The 14,777-nt window shown below is 44.6% G+C and overlaps 2 protein-coding genes across 2 annotated transcripts in view; both read right to left on the reverse strand.

Annotated features, from left to right (window-relative positions):
- LOC100552489 (zinc finger protein 420) overlaps positions 1–14,777 on the reverse strand; it is a 55,681-nt gene that overhangs the window by 35,594 nt on the left and 5,310 nt on the right. The window lies entirely within an intron of this gene.
- The window catches only part of LOC134292289 (zinc finger protein 658B-like), a 63,956-nt gene continuing 49,962 nt past the window's right edge, over positions 784–14,777 (reverse strand). Inside the window, exon 2 of the mRNA XM_062968785.1 lies at positions 784–4,643. Coding sequence (XP_062824855.1) covers positions 3,159–4,469 — 1,311 coding nt within the window. The 5' untranslated portion in view covers positions 4,470–4,643 and the 3' untranslated portion in view covers positions 784–3,158. The remainder of the gene's footprint in view (positions 4,644–14,777) is intronic.

Consider the following 14,777-nt stretch of genomic DNA (forward strand, 5'->3'; position numbering starts at 1 on the left):
GGACAAGAGGGATCATCTCACCTCTGCAGAAGACTACCGTATACCATGCAGCTGTGGACAAGTCTACATAGAGACCACCAAATGCAGCAGCATTGCCCTAACAGGAGTCAAGGAACATGAAAGGCACTGCAGACATGCAAATGTGAATAGATCAATAGGTTAGACAAGAAGATAACGACACTCCATGCAGTCATGCTGGCCACATGACCTTGGAGGTGTCTATGGACAATGCCGGCTCTTCGGCTTAGAAATGGAGATGAGCACAAACCCCAGAGTCGGACACAACTGGACTTGTTGTATGTCTTTCGGGCTGTGTGGCCATGTTCCAGAAGTATTCTCTCCTGATGTTTCGCCCACATCTATGGCAGGCATCCTCAGAGGTTGTGAGGTATGGTATCCTGAGGATGCCTGCCATAGATGTGGGCGAAACGTCAGGAGAAAATACTTCTGGAACATGGCCACACAGCCCGAAAGACATACAACAACCCTGTGATCCCGGCCATGAAAGCCTTCAACAACACATACAACTGGACTTAATGCCATGGGAAAACCTTTACCCTTACTATATGAATAACTATTATTACTGCATTTTATAGAATAGTTTAGATGATTTTAGCTATGTTGTAATCAGCTTTGAGGAGAGGATGTTAGGAAATACAGTTTTTATTATCATCATCATCGTCCATGAAAACTACACCTGCAAATATGGAAGGACAGCTGTCTTGAAATGCTGGATTCAGATGTGCAGCAATGAAAACCAAAGTAATACCCAAAAGAACAACAGACAATCAAAACACTGTATTGATTTAACAACTGAAGCATAAAAATCAAACTCAGAGCTATGCGACTGACGTATAGGTGGAAAACAATATTCAAAAGGAAATTAAATGATATATTAAACCCATCTCTATCTGCCATTCCAGCCTGTGATATTTTGACCCTTCTAAATTCCCTTTTTGCAAACACATTTCTATGAAGAGAGAAACATAGTAATTTTATAATATGTAATGCTAAAATTGTACAGCAGAGTGGCTACCAAAACAAACTACAAAAATAAATCAGAAAAAAACACACCAATAAAATACTATATAGATACACAAAGTAAACAAACACACAAAGAAAAAAGCAGGCCTGCATCTAATTCTAAGAACTTCACACTGTGTTGATTGTATCCCTTATTATTCAACTCTTCTTAGATAATCCTATGGAAGTACACTTTTACTTTTACCAACACTCCTCTAATTCATAAATATTTATTTCATAAATTCCAATGAAACAAAGCCTTGGTCTCATTGTAAATCTAATCTTAATATTTTTCATCCACGATGGTATCCATTTGAGTCCAATATTTCTGGGCCTTTCTGCAAAGGCGCCACAATACGATAAAAGTATTTCAACACTGGGCTCTCATTTTTCAGCATTAACAAGCACTGCCTTTTTATGTCTTAGATCAAAGCTTTCTAGACTGTGTGCCATGACACGATTGTCTCAGCTGTAGTACAGAGGCACATCATATGAAAAATGGTTTCCCTTCCCTACTAGAAGAGATCCCCAAAGGGCATCCAGTCCAACCCCTTTCAGTCAGGAAAGAAGGCAGTCGAACCCCTCTCAAAAAAACCGGCATCCAACCTTAGCTCAAACTCCTCCAGAGTAGACTCCAGACTCCCAGGCAATATATACTTCACTGGGGGTGGAAGAGACCTCCAAAGGGCATCCAGTCCAGCCCCCTTCAACCAGCCACGGAAACACCATCAAAGATTATGTTTGAAAGCACCCAGAGAGGTTTAATCACTACAGAAGGAGAGTGTTGGGCTGTTCAAGTGTAGGCTCTGTTACAAGTTTCGTTATTTGCACAATTTGTTGATTCAGTTGCAGTAATTTTCACTAAATTGATAATTTTGTAATTAAGAAAATAAAATATAATGATAACAAAGTGCCTGGTTATTATCTATAAAGCCCTAAACAGTTTGGGCCAAGACTATTTGACAAACCACACCCCTACAAACCCTCCCGGACACTGCGATCAACGAAGGGGACCTTCCTCTTGGTCCCACCCCCATCTCAAGCATGGCTGGTGGGAACGAGAGTGGGGGCCTTTTCCGTGGTCGCCCCTTCCCTATGGTACGCCCTCCTTAAAGAAATCAGAACAGCCCCTTCTCTCCTCTCCTTCAAGAAACAATTAAAACTTACTTTTGTACGTTAATTTATGGAGAGAAAGATGAATAGTTGTTACCACAAATTCTAACTCATCTGACTATGTTGACAACAATTACCTCACCTCATTGGAGAGCTATATATTTTATATAGTATATTTTTATATTCTATAGAGATTTTAATAGACTAACTACTTAAGGCAGTGGTTCTCAATCTGTGGGTCCCCAAATGTTTTGGCCTACAAGTCCCAGAAATCCCAGCCAATTTACCAGCTGTTAAGATTTTGCGGAGTTGAAGGCCAAAACATCTCGGGACCCAAGGGTTGAGAATCACTGGCTTAAGGTGTTACTTATGAAGTCTGAGTTATATGTTATAGGCAAGATTGTCAATTGTTCTATTTTAACTGTTGTTAACTGTTTGTTTTAATTTATTTAATTTGTTATTTGCACATGGCATTGAATGTTTGCCATTTTTCATTTTTGGAAGCAGCACTAAGTCCCTCCGGGGAGAGAGGGCGGGTTAAAAATAAAGTTTATTATTATTATTATATTATATATATATATAAAATCTTATAAGAAGTTGGTTTAACCTCTGATTTGACAGTTAAACTGAATTACCATGTCACAAAAGGATGAATGTTTAAAATGTGTGTCACCAAAATGAAAAGTTTGGAAAGCTTTGTTTTAAAGTGTCTTTCTGGGGCCAAATACCACTGTTCTCTCCAAAGTGAATTACATGGTTATGCAGATTTGACTCTTAAGAGAAGTTCTTTCCACACTCTATGTGTTTCTAGGCTTTCTTGCCAGCATGAGTCCTTTGATGCAAATGCAGATTTGAATTCTGAGTGAAGCTGTGTCCACACCACAGGCATTTGTAGCGTTTCTTCCCAGTGAGTCCTTTGATGTGAACGTGGATTTCCACTCACAGTGAAGCTCTGTCCACACTCCAGGCATTTATAGGGCTTCTCCCCAGAGTCAGTCTTTTGATGTGAATATAGACCTGAATTATGGGAAAAGGTCTGTCCACTCCAAGTATTTATAGAGGTTCTCTCCAGTATGAATCTTTTGATGAAAACGTAGACTTCCATTATGGATGAAACTTTGTCCACACTCAAGGCATGTATAGGGTTTCTCCCCAGTGTGAGTCCTTTGATGTGAACGCAGATTTGAGTTATCAGTGAAGCTGTGTCCACACTCCAGGCATGTATAGGGTTTCTCCCCAGTGTGAGTCCTTTGATGTGTACGTAGACCTGAACTATGAGTGAAGCTCTGCCCACACTCCAGACATTTATAGGGTTTCTCCCCAGTGTGAGTCCTTTGATGTGAACGTAGACCTGAATTATAAGGGAAGCTCTGTCCACATTCCAGGCATGTATATGGTTTCTCCCCAGTGTGAGTCCTTTGATGTAAACGTAAATTGAAATTCTTAGTGAAGCTCTTCCCACACTCCAGGCATGTATATGGTTTCTCCCCAGTGTGAGTCCTTTGATGTGAATGTAGACCTGAATAATGAGCAAAGTTCTGTCCACATTCCAGGCATTCATAGGGCTTCTCCCCAGTGTGAGTCCTTTGATGTGAACGTAGACCTGTACTATGAGTGAAGCTCTGTCCACACTCCAGGCATGTATAGGGTTTCTCTCCAGTGTGAGTCCTTTGATGTAAACGTAAATTGAAATTCTTAGTGAAGCTCTTCCCACACTCCAGGCAGTTATAGGGTTTCTCCCCAGTGTGAGTCCTTTGATGTGAATGTAGACCTGAATAATGAGCGAAGTTCTGTCCACATTCCAGGCATTCATAGGGCTTCTCCCCAGTGTGTGTCCTTTGATGTGAACGTAGATTTCCACTGTGAATAAAGCTCTGTCCACATTCCAGGCATTTATAGGGTTTCTCCCCCGAGTGAGTCCTTTGATGCGAACGTAGACTGGAATCATGAGTGAAGCTTTGTCCACACTCCGGGCATATATAGGGTTTCTCCCCAGTGTGAGTCCTTTGATGTGAACGCAGATGTGAATTATGGATGAAACTGTGTCCACACTCCAGGCATGTATAGGGTCTCTCCCCAGTGTGAGTCTTTTGATGTGAGCGTAGATTTGAACTCCGAGCGAAGTTCTGTCCACACTCCAGGCATTTGTAAGGTTTCTCCCCAGTGTGAGTCCTTTGATGTGAACATAGATTTGATTCATGACTGAAGTTCTGTCCACACTCCTGGCATTCATAGGGCTTCTCACCAGTGTGAGTCCTTTGATGTCTATGTAGTCCTGAATGATGACTGAAGCTCTTTCCACACTCCAGGCATTTAAAATCTTTCTGCTTCATGTCAATAATGATATGGGTGTTGAAATGCAATATAGATACTAGGCTCTTCTTTTTTCTTTCTTATCTGTGAGATCAAGAATTCAGCAAGATCATCACCTCGAAGGGATTTCTTCTTCCTGTATTATTGGTTTTCTTACTGCACCCAAAATGTGACTTCATAGAATCTTCATTTCCCTGGTCAAAAAAGAAGCGAAAGATCAATAAAGAAAGCCAGAAACCTACTTTACTTCCAAGATTTCCCCCCTTTTCCTTCATGGGTCATGTTGAAAATGGAAATACAAGAAATGCAGACATCACGGCTTCAGGTGCATGCACAGATACCAAATGGTTCTTTAAAAAGAAGGGATGAATCCAAAAAGAAAGAAGGGAGAGAGGATTGATGGAAGGAAGGAAGAGGAAATCCTAATACTGGAGCATCACATTTATTTCATTGGGTCGAACATATGTATGGCTAAAGGAAGTTTAGGCAGGCAGGCAAGCAGAAAGGAAAGGTTCTTTCCAATATTAAAGGATGACGGATAACGGGTATCCCTAAATTACTAGGATATGCTAAATGCTGAGGGACAGAAAGATTACTGGGCTGTCCCCCATCTCACAATGGGTCCCAGGTCCGCTTTTATTATTATTATTATTATTATTATTAAACTTATATACCGCTACTCCCGGTTTGGCTCGGAGCGGTTTACAAAAATAGATTAAAACAATACACTTGGCTTTAAAATAGCAATAAAAACAATAAAAGCAACAATAAAAGCAACAATAAAAACAGACATAGCCCCGAGTCTTTCACCCATTGAACGCTTGTCGGAAGAGCAAGGTTTTGCAGGCTTTCCGAAAGGCAAGTAAGTCTCGGGTGGTTCGAGTTTCCACTGGCAAGGCATTCCATAATTGAGGGGCTACAATCGAGAAGGCTCTCTGCCTAGTGGAAGACAAATGATAAGTCCGTATGTTAGGGACTTCAAGCAAATTTTGGTCTTCGGACCGAAGTAATCTCTGGGGTTGGTAGGGTGATAAGCGGGCCCTCAGGTACGCTGGCCCCAGACCATGTAAGGCCTTGAAAGTTAGTACTAGTATCTTGAAAGTAATCCGGTACTCAATCGGTAGCCAGTGCAGCTGTTGAAGAATTGGGGTGATACGCCACCTCGCCAGCACCCCGGCGAGAAGACGAGCTGCCGCGTTTTGCACCAGCTTCAGTTTCCGGATCACTGACAGAGGAAGGCCAATGTAGAGGGCGTTACAGTAGTCGAGCCTCGAGATGACCGTCGCCTGGATCACCGTCGCCAGGTCGTTCCTAGATAGGTAGGGAGCCAGTCGCCTAGCCTGACATAGATGGAAAAACGCAGATCTGCTCACAGCAGAGACCTGGGCCTCCATTGTGAGCAGAGGGTCCAATAAGACACCAAGACTTTTTACTGAAGATGACGGACGTAGTGTCTCACCATCCAGGGTAGGCAGCTGGATCTCCCTCCCACCCGGACGGCCCAGCCAAAGGATCTCCGTCTTCGCTGGATTCACCCTCAACCTGCTGGCACGCAACCATCCAGTAACGGCTTCAAGGCACTGATGGAAACTATCGGGTACGGAGTCCGGCTGGCCCTCCATCCTCAGAATGAGCTGAGTGTCATCAGCGTACTGGTGGCACTCGAGCCTAAAGCTCCGCACCAGTCGGGCAAGCGGTCGCATATAGATGTTAAATAATAGAGGAGAGAGAATAGCTCCCTGTGGGACCCGACAAGTTAGTGGAGACCACGCGAAAACCAACCCTTCCCTCACCACCCGCTGTCCCCGATTTTGGAGGAAGGAGGACACCCATTTCAGGGGTATCCCCCTAACCCCCGTCATGGCTAGGCGGTGGGTCAATAGATTGTGGTCGACCGTATCAAATGCTGCTGTGAGATCCAATACCACGAGCAGCGCTGATCCGCCTTGATCCCTCTGGCAGCAAAGTTGGTCTGTGATGGCGACCAGCACAGTCTCCGTTCCGTGCCCCTTACGGAAGCCGGACTGGAAGGGATCAAGTCCGGCTGTGTCATTGAGGAACTGCTGCAACTGTTCCACTGCTGCTCTCTCAACCAGCTTGCCCAGAAACGGAAGGTTCGACACTGGGCGGTAGCTAGCGGGAACCGAACGATCTAAGTCTGGTTTCTTCAGCAGCGGAGATACCGATGCCTCCTTTAAACCCTCTGGGAAAACTCCTTGCTCAAGGGAGCTATTTATTATATTCAACAGAGGTTCACGTAATCCATCTAGGCAGGATTTTACTAGCCAGGAGGGACACGGATCGAGGGAGCAGGTGGTCGGCCTAGCTGCAGTCATGATCCTGTCGACAGCCTCTGCATCCAGCGGGGTAAACCGGTCCAGGATGGGCCCAGAGAGTGGCCAAGGAGTCTCAAGTTCAGTTACTGTATCCATCGTGGCAGGGAGTTCCCGGCGAAGAAGCGAGATCTTGTCTGCAAAATAGCTCTGGAAAACCTCAGCAGAAGGAGCCAGGTCATTATTGTTTGGAACAGAAGGGACCTTTGTCAGGGATCTAATGATCTTAAATAATTGTGCTGGGTGTGAGCTCGCAGACACTATCAAGGAAGCATAATACGACATTTTTGCCTCGATGATAGTCTGCTCATAAGACTCTCTGGACTTCTTATAAGCTGATTCCGATTCCTCATCACGGCGTTCCCGCCACATGACCTCTAGCCGTCTCTTCTCCCGTTTCATCGCACGGAGCTCCTCAGTGAACCAAGGAGACTGATTCTTACGGGGTCGGAGAAGGCGTCTAGGTGCGATCTCATGGAGTGCATTGGCTAATTTGGTGTTCCATGTATCCACTTGCACCTCCAGTGAGTCGCTGACAGGTTCTATGGCTTTCTGCGCATGCTGACACCAAATATCCTGTCCTTTTCCAAAGGAACTCCACAGCCAACCATGACCCTGCCTCCCCACCCGTCTAATTCAAAACCACATTGTGACTTGTTGGGATGCTCACAAAATGAGTCTCTGCTGACACATCCATCATTGGGCCATTCACTACCTTGGATGCAAAGACGTGCAGCTCTATCCATAATGCCTTTCCCCCCTGCCAACCTCTTTGACCTTTGACCACTTTCCCCTTTCCTTCCTTGTCCTCTAGGGAAGATTTTCAGCAGCTGAAGGAATGCTAGAAAAACATGGGTTTTTCATACAGGGTTCTTCCTAGGAATGTCATTGCGGTGACTAACACAATACTGTATATACTCGAATACAAGTAGAGTTTTTCAGACCTTTTTAGGGCTGAAAAATCCCCCCTTGGTTTATACTCGAGCAATGGTTATGGCAGGAAGGCGTGGGGCTGAAAATGTCAATAAATATCATATATAGTTTGAATGAATTGTATGAAAGGTGTACGTATGATATTTGGTTTTGTCAGAGGGCATATTCCAGACTATGAGGAATAAACTGGACCAACGTATGCTTTATTTAAAAAGAATGCCAAGTGGGATTGGACAGCAATATATGATGCCTGCCTAGATAAATTAAAATTGCGGGTTATAAGAGCGGTAAAGTTGTATCATCTAGATCAGGGGTCCCCAAACTAAGGCCCGGGGGCCGGATGTGGCCCTCCAAGGTCATTTACCTGGCCCCCGCCCTCAGTTTTATAATATAATATTTTTATATAATTTTAAATAATATAATATATTGTATATACATATCATATTGATAGTAATATTATGTTATACAATATAATACTAATAATACCATATAATAATATTAATTATATGTTATATATTACATACTAGCTGTGCCTGGCCACACGTTGCTGTGGCGAAGTATGGTGGCATGGGAAATAAAGTATTGAGGAATTGGTGGTAGTTAAGGTAAAGGGTAAAGGTTTTCCCCTGACATTAAGTCCATTATAAATGGGTTATATAGCTGTGTGGAAGGGCCTTGAGTCTCCACTGCCATATAATGCAGTTAAAATCAGATAATCTGTATTTTATAGGCAGTGTGGAAGAGGCCTAAGTGAGGCCTAACTCTGCCTGTCCCCTGGGCTGAGTGGGTTGCTAGGAGACCAAGTGGGCAGAACCTAGCCTTCTAACTGGCAGCAATTGGATAAAAACAATTATTCCTCTCCCTCTAATTAGGACCTTATTTTTCTTTTCTTTTTGTTGTATGAACGTAGAGGCATGGATGATGGGTTGTGGTGCCAAGTTTAGTGTTTCTGGGATGTGTAGTTTTGTTGTTTTGTCCTAGGCCAAAATTTCATTACCCTTTTATATATACAGTATAGTGGTATAGTTCAATATAGTAATATATAATGCTAATATTGTGCTATGCTAATAATATAATATATTGTATGTACATACAGCTGCTCTGAGTCCCCTTCGGGGTGAGAAGGGCAGGATATAAATGTAATAAATAAATGTAGTAAATGAATAAATAAATAATTTTAGACTTAAGCTCGCCCAAGGTCTGAAATGACTTGAAGGCACACAAAAAACAACAATAACAATCCTAATTAACTTGACTATCTCATTGGCCAGAAGCAGGCCCACGCTTCCCATTGAAATCCTGATAGGTTTGTGTTGGCTACAATTGTTTTCATTTTTAAATATTGTATTGTTCTTTCATTGTTGTTGTTTTGCACTACAAATAAGACACGTGCAGTGTGCATAGGAATTTGTTCATTTTTTTAAAATGATAATTTGGCCCCAACACAGTCTCAAGGATTGTGGACCGGCCCTTTGCTTTAAAAGTTTGAGGACCCCTGATCTAGATAATGACAAGCCCTTTTATTTGAGACCATAATGAACATCATACACAGCACAAGCGGGGCTATATCAAAAGGGGAAACGCGGCCTGTAGCATACACTTCAAGGAAATTAAAAAACCCAGAAATGAAATACAATAAGTGTGAAAAGGCAGCAGCCACAGTAATGTGGGACTTAGAAGAATGGGAATATTGAATGACAAGTAAGGTGATAATACAGTCACCATATGGGATATTAAAATATATCCTAAATAATAAAACATCTATTGTGAATTCAGTTAAAATGACAGTTTGGTTAAATTAAAAAGGCATAGGATTTGAAACTTTAAAAGCACCTCAATTTAATGACTGCTGTTATTACAGGAGGAGGAGAAAACCATGTTTGCAATGCCATGTCTGAAAACATGAAAGTAAGGGATTAAAGTCCCTTAAAAGTAAGGTCAGGTATAAACTTTAAGTGAATAGTATTGTGTGTGTTTTACAAATGGAGAATCTTGGTTTGAAACAGGAACAAGGATAACAGCTTGGGTAGCATGGGAACAGCAAGACAAATGAGGAATTTCAGGAAGAAACCTCGGGCTCTTTTGGAGCTCAAGAGGGAGAACTGGTTGCAGTTAGGAAAATACTTGAATATGAATGTCAGCAAGGGAGAGAAATCAGCATACATTGTCATCACAGATAAGTGATTATGTCTATAAAGGCGTTACTGAATTCATGCAGTTTTGGGCAAAGAATGGATGGAAAAATGCAAAGGAAAAAGCTTTAAAATATGAAACAGAATGGATATATGAATGTACTGTTGAAGACTTTCATGGTTGGAATCACTGGGTTGTTGTGAGTTTTTCGGGCTGTCTTGCTATGTTCCAGAAACATTCTCTCCTGACATTTCACCCACATCTATGGCAGGCATCATTGGAGGCTGAGGGTCTGTTGGAAACTAAGTGGAAACTAAACTAACAAACTATAGCTATAGTCATGTCAGACTACACAGAGAAGCCACTGAAATCCACAAGCAGGTGGACAAGTTCAACAGAAATGAGGAAATCATGAAAATGAACAAAATCTGGTTACCAGTATTAGAAAACAACATAATCAAAATAGTAAGTAATAAACAACACTCGGAAACAGGAGAACTTCAGACAGGAAGCAATCAAGGGCCAGTTAACCTCCCAAACAGAGGATGCCACCAGGCAACAGAGGTCTGGCTACCTATATGTAGATACCCCACACCACTGGAGAAATTATACTGTTTAGCCGGTATGGCATCACCTGACATCCATTGGGAAATAGCGGCCTGTAATGAAAGAACAAAGGGATAGACCATCCTCTGTTCGGATATCAGCCAGCACGCCAACCCCTTAAATTCAGAAATAGTTTCCTAAGATCTACAGAGAAATTCGCAAAAACACCTCAGCAAGCAAGAGTCCAAAAGTGGCAGGCTAAACCCCGGAACCTCAAGCCATGGATGAAACCAGATGAGAGACACCCCCCTGAGCACACAGAAGACTGGGCGACTTGGAAGGCACTGAATAGACTGCGCTCTGGCACCACAAGATGCAGAGCCAACCTTAGGAAACGCGGCCACAAAGTGGAGTCCATGACATGCAAGTGTGGAGGACAGCAAACCACAGACCACCTATAACAATGGAGTCCAAGCCCTGTGTCACGACCCAGGCTGCAGAGCACCAATAACCATACACCGAGGCCAGATTCTATCTAATATCTTTATTGAAGGAATATATAAGTTAATGAAAGCAAGTGTATGAAATAGTCCAGAAATAGACCTTTCAGGAAAGGTCAAAATTAGTCCAAAGAAACAATGTCCAATATGAAATATTAAGGTCCAAAGTTGTAATCCAATAACCGAAACACTCACTTTGCCAGGCAAAGTGAGGGGAGATGACAAGGTCCTTTAGTCCATGGAACTTGAGCGAGGCTAGGGAGTAACTTGAAACAGGGCTTGATACAAGGCAACGAGGAACGAGGAGCAAGAACAAGATCCGTGGAATACTTGGCAAAATCCGGAAAACAAGGCAAGGCAGAGTCCTGGAAAAACAAGGCTGAGTCCTAGGAAGCAAGGCAAGGTCCGTGGAGGTAAACAAGGCTGGAACGGGAACGTAGGCTTGGAAACAGGGACGAAGGCTTAGAAGCGGAGTAGCGCTGTCCACACACAACCTACTCCAGTTGCTGACGAATTGACTCCGCAAGATCCCTCCGTGGGCAAAACAAATAAATAGGGTCTAGTTTTCCCACCAAAGAGCAGTTCCCTGGAGAACCAGAAACGAAAGCTATTCTCTGAGTCCAGATGCATGACTCCTTAAAGTTTCCCATGGAAAGCAGGCATAATCAGCTGAATGCTTAGCAGCTATCCTAGCACTCCTGCGAGACGCCTGTTGAACTCCCCTCTGTTGTTTACAAAAAGCATGGCGAGAAAACGTAGGAGATTTTGGCTCGGGGCTTGTTTGACAGACTTCTGGAAGACAAATCTCTTGCAGGTGCAAGGTTTCCAAATCTGGCTGGGAAAGTTCCAATTCTGGCGGGAACGGTGAAAAACCCAAGTTTTCCTCCTCATCTGGCACCACAGTGCCAGGAATGGGACTACATTGCCCATGGGTCATCACACTATCCCCCCCCTCAAGCCCCCTCTCAAAAATGGGCTCTCTCCCCGAGGTGCGGGGCCGCGGCTTAGCAGGGTAGTTCTGATGGAAGCGGCGGGCTAAATCGGGGGCATGGACTGCGGAAGCGTCTACCCAAGAGCGTTCTTCGGGGCCAAAACCCGCCCAGTCAATGAGATATTGCAGGCGGCGGCGGTGAAAGCGAGAATCCAAAATGTCTTGAACCTCGAATTCTTCCTCCCCATCCACTAAAACAGGAGTGGGGGCCGGCCGGTCTGCATCAGGGCGCACACCATCCGCCGGAAGGAGCAGGGAGCGATGAAACACTGGATGAATGCGCATAGAGCGTGGCAGTTGGAGTTTGAAAGTCACGGGGTTAAGTTGCGCCACCACTGGATAGGGGCCAATGAAACGGGCATCTAACTTCCGGCAAGGGCGATGGGAGGGCAAAAAGCGAGTGGACAGAAGAACCCGATCTCCTACCTTGATTTCGGGGCCCGACTGGCGATGTTTGTCCGCGTGGCGTTTATAGTCCTCCTTGGCTTGGTCTAATTGCTGGAGCAAAAGTTGTTGCACCGCTGTGAGTTCTTGCAGCCAGTCCTCTGCTGCGGGAACCTCTGAGGTTTCAATAACAGGAGGAAAAAAACGTGGATGGAAGCCGTAGTTTGCAAAGAACGGGGTTTCTTTAGTTGAAGCCTGGACACCATTGTTATAGGCAAACTCTGACAGCGGTAACAGGGAAGCCCAATTGTCCTGTTGATAGTTTACATAGCAGCGAAGATATTGTTCCAGAGTGGCATTGGTGCGCTCTGTCTGCCCATCCGTTTGTGGATGGTGAGCCGAAGATAAACGAGAGTCTATGCCCAATAGTTTTTGTAGTGCTCTCCAGAAACGAGAGGTGAATTGGGACCCACGGTCTGTGACCAAACTCTTGGGCAACCCATGCAATCTGAAAACGTGCTGAAGGAATAAATCTGCAGTCTCTTTGGCCGTGGGAAGGCCATCGCAGGGAATGAAATGGGCTAACTTGGTGAAAAGGTCCACCACCACTAGGATCGTGGTGAATCCGCAGGAAGGTGGTAGATCAGTGATAAAATCCGCAGAGATTATTTCCCATGGGTGAGATGGAGTAGGAAGGGGATGCAGAAGCCCTGAGGGCTTCTCCCGTCTTGTCTTGGAGCGCTGACATATTGGGCAGGTATTGACATATTTTTCCACATCCTTGCGGATCTTAGGCCACCAGAAATCTCTTAGGATCAAATGCATGGTTTTAAATAGTCCGAAATGCCCTGCTGGCTTGCAGTCATGACACAGACGAAGTGCCTTTTCTCTGCCCGGTCCTGGGGGAATGTAGACATGATTTCTATAGCAAAGTAACCCATCCTTAAGCGAGAAGGGAAAATGTAGTCCTTGGCGAAGTTGATCCTGAGCCCAGGCATCTGTTTGTTGACTGGCCCTGATTTCCTGAGCACAAAGGGGCCCTGGAGTTGAGGGAGTAGATTCAATTGGGGTGGATTTAGTGTTTCCCACTGTGAGCGTGGCAAAGTTCTCGGGCTGCAGCAATTGGGACTCAAAGGTCTCCTTGCGCCCTGCAGCATATTCCGGTTTTCGTGACAAAGCATCTGCCTGTTTGGTCTGGGCTGGGGTTACATAATGGATTTGGAAGTCAAAACGCTCAAAGAATAAAGCCCAGCGTTGTTGTCTCTGATTTAGTTTGCGAACAGTTCTTAGATGTTCTAGATTCCGATGATCAGTGTGGACCTCAATGGGAAATTTGGCCCCTTCTAACCAATGTCTCCAAGTTTCAAAGGCTGCCTTTATGGCCAAAAGTTCCTTTTCCCAAATAGTGTAGTTTCTCTCTGGGGCAGTCAGTTGACGAGAGTAAAAGGCACAAGGGTGAAGATGTTCTCCCACTGGTTGCAAGAGTACCGCTCCAATTGCCACATCGGAGGCGTCCGCCTGTACGACAAAAGGGGTTTCAGGATCTGGGTGCTGAAGGATTGGCTGTGACGTGAATAATTTCTTTAGTTGTTGGAATCCTTTCTCAGCTTGCTCTGTCCAGCGGAAAGGCTGTTTCCCTCGGATGCAGCTGGTGATTGGATCAGACCAGCGGGCAAAGTCTGGAATGAACTTGCGGTAGTAGTTCGCGAACCCCAAGAAGCGTTGCACCTCTTTCTTGTTGGTTGGCGCCCGCCATTCCAATACTGCTGTTACCTTGGCCGGGTCCATGGTGAGCCCTAGTGGCGAGACACGATAACCCAGGAAATCTACCTCTTGTAGATCAAAAGCGCATTTTTCCAGCTTGGCATAAAGTCCATGATCCCGCAATCGTTGTAACACCATTCTGACGTGGTTCTCATGTTCTGATTGCGATCTAGAAAACACCAAAAAATCGTCCAGGTAGATGATCAAGAACCGGTCTAGATAATCCTGAAAGATATCGTTCACAAAATGTTGAAACGTTGCGGGAGCTCCACATAAACCGAAATTCATGACCAGGGTTTCGAATAAACCGAATTTAGTCTGGAAGGCAGTCTTCCACTCGTCCCCTTCCCTGATGCGAACTAGATTATAAGCTCCTCGAAGATCCAGCTTGGTGTAAACCTTAGCCCCTCGAAGCCGGTCTAAGAGGTCCGAGATCAAAGGCAGGGGATACCGGTTTCGCTTAGTGATATTGTTCAATGCTCTATAGTCCACCACCAAGCGTAGGTCCCCTGACTTCTTTTTCACGAACATCACTGGGGAAGCGGCTGGGGATTGAGAGGGTCTAATAAACCCCTTGCGGAGGTTTGTCTCTAAGAACTCCCTGAGAGCTTCTTGCTCTGGTTCAGTCAGGGAGTAGAGGTGTCCTCGCGGGATCGGGGCCCCCTCCACCAAGTCAATGGCACAGTCATAAGGTCTATGTGGGGGTAGTCTCTCGGCTTCTTTTTCATTGAATACATCCCAATA

The sequence above is a fragment of the Anolis carolinensis genome, chromosome 1 (assembly GCF_035594765.1).
Source record: "Anolis carolinensis isolate JA03-04 chromosome 1, rAnoCar3.1.pri, whole genome shotgun sequence".
Lineage (NCBI taxonomy): Eukaryota > Metazoa > Chordata > Lepidosauria > Squamata > Dactyloidae > Anolis > Anolis carolinensis.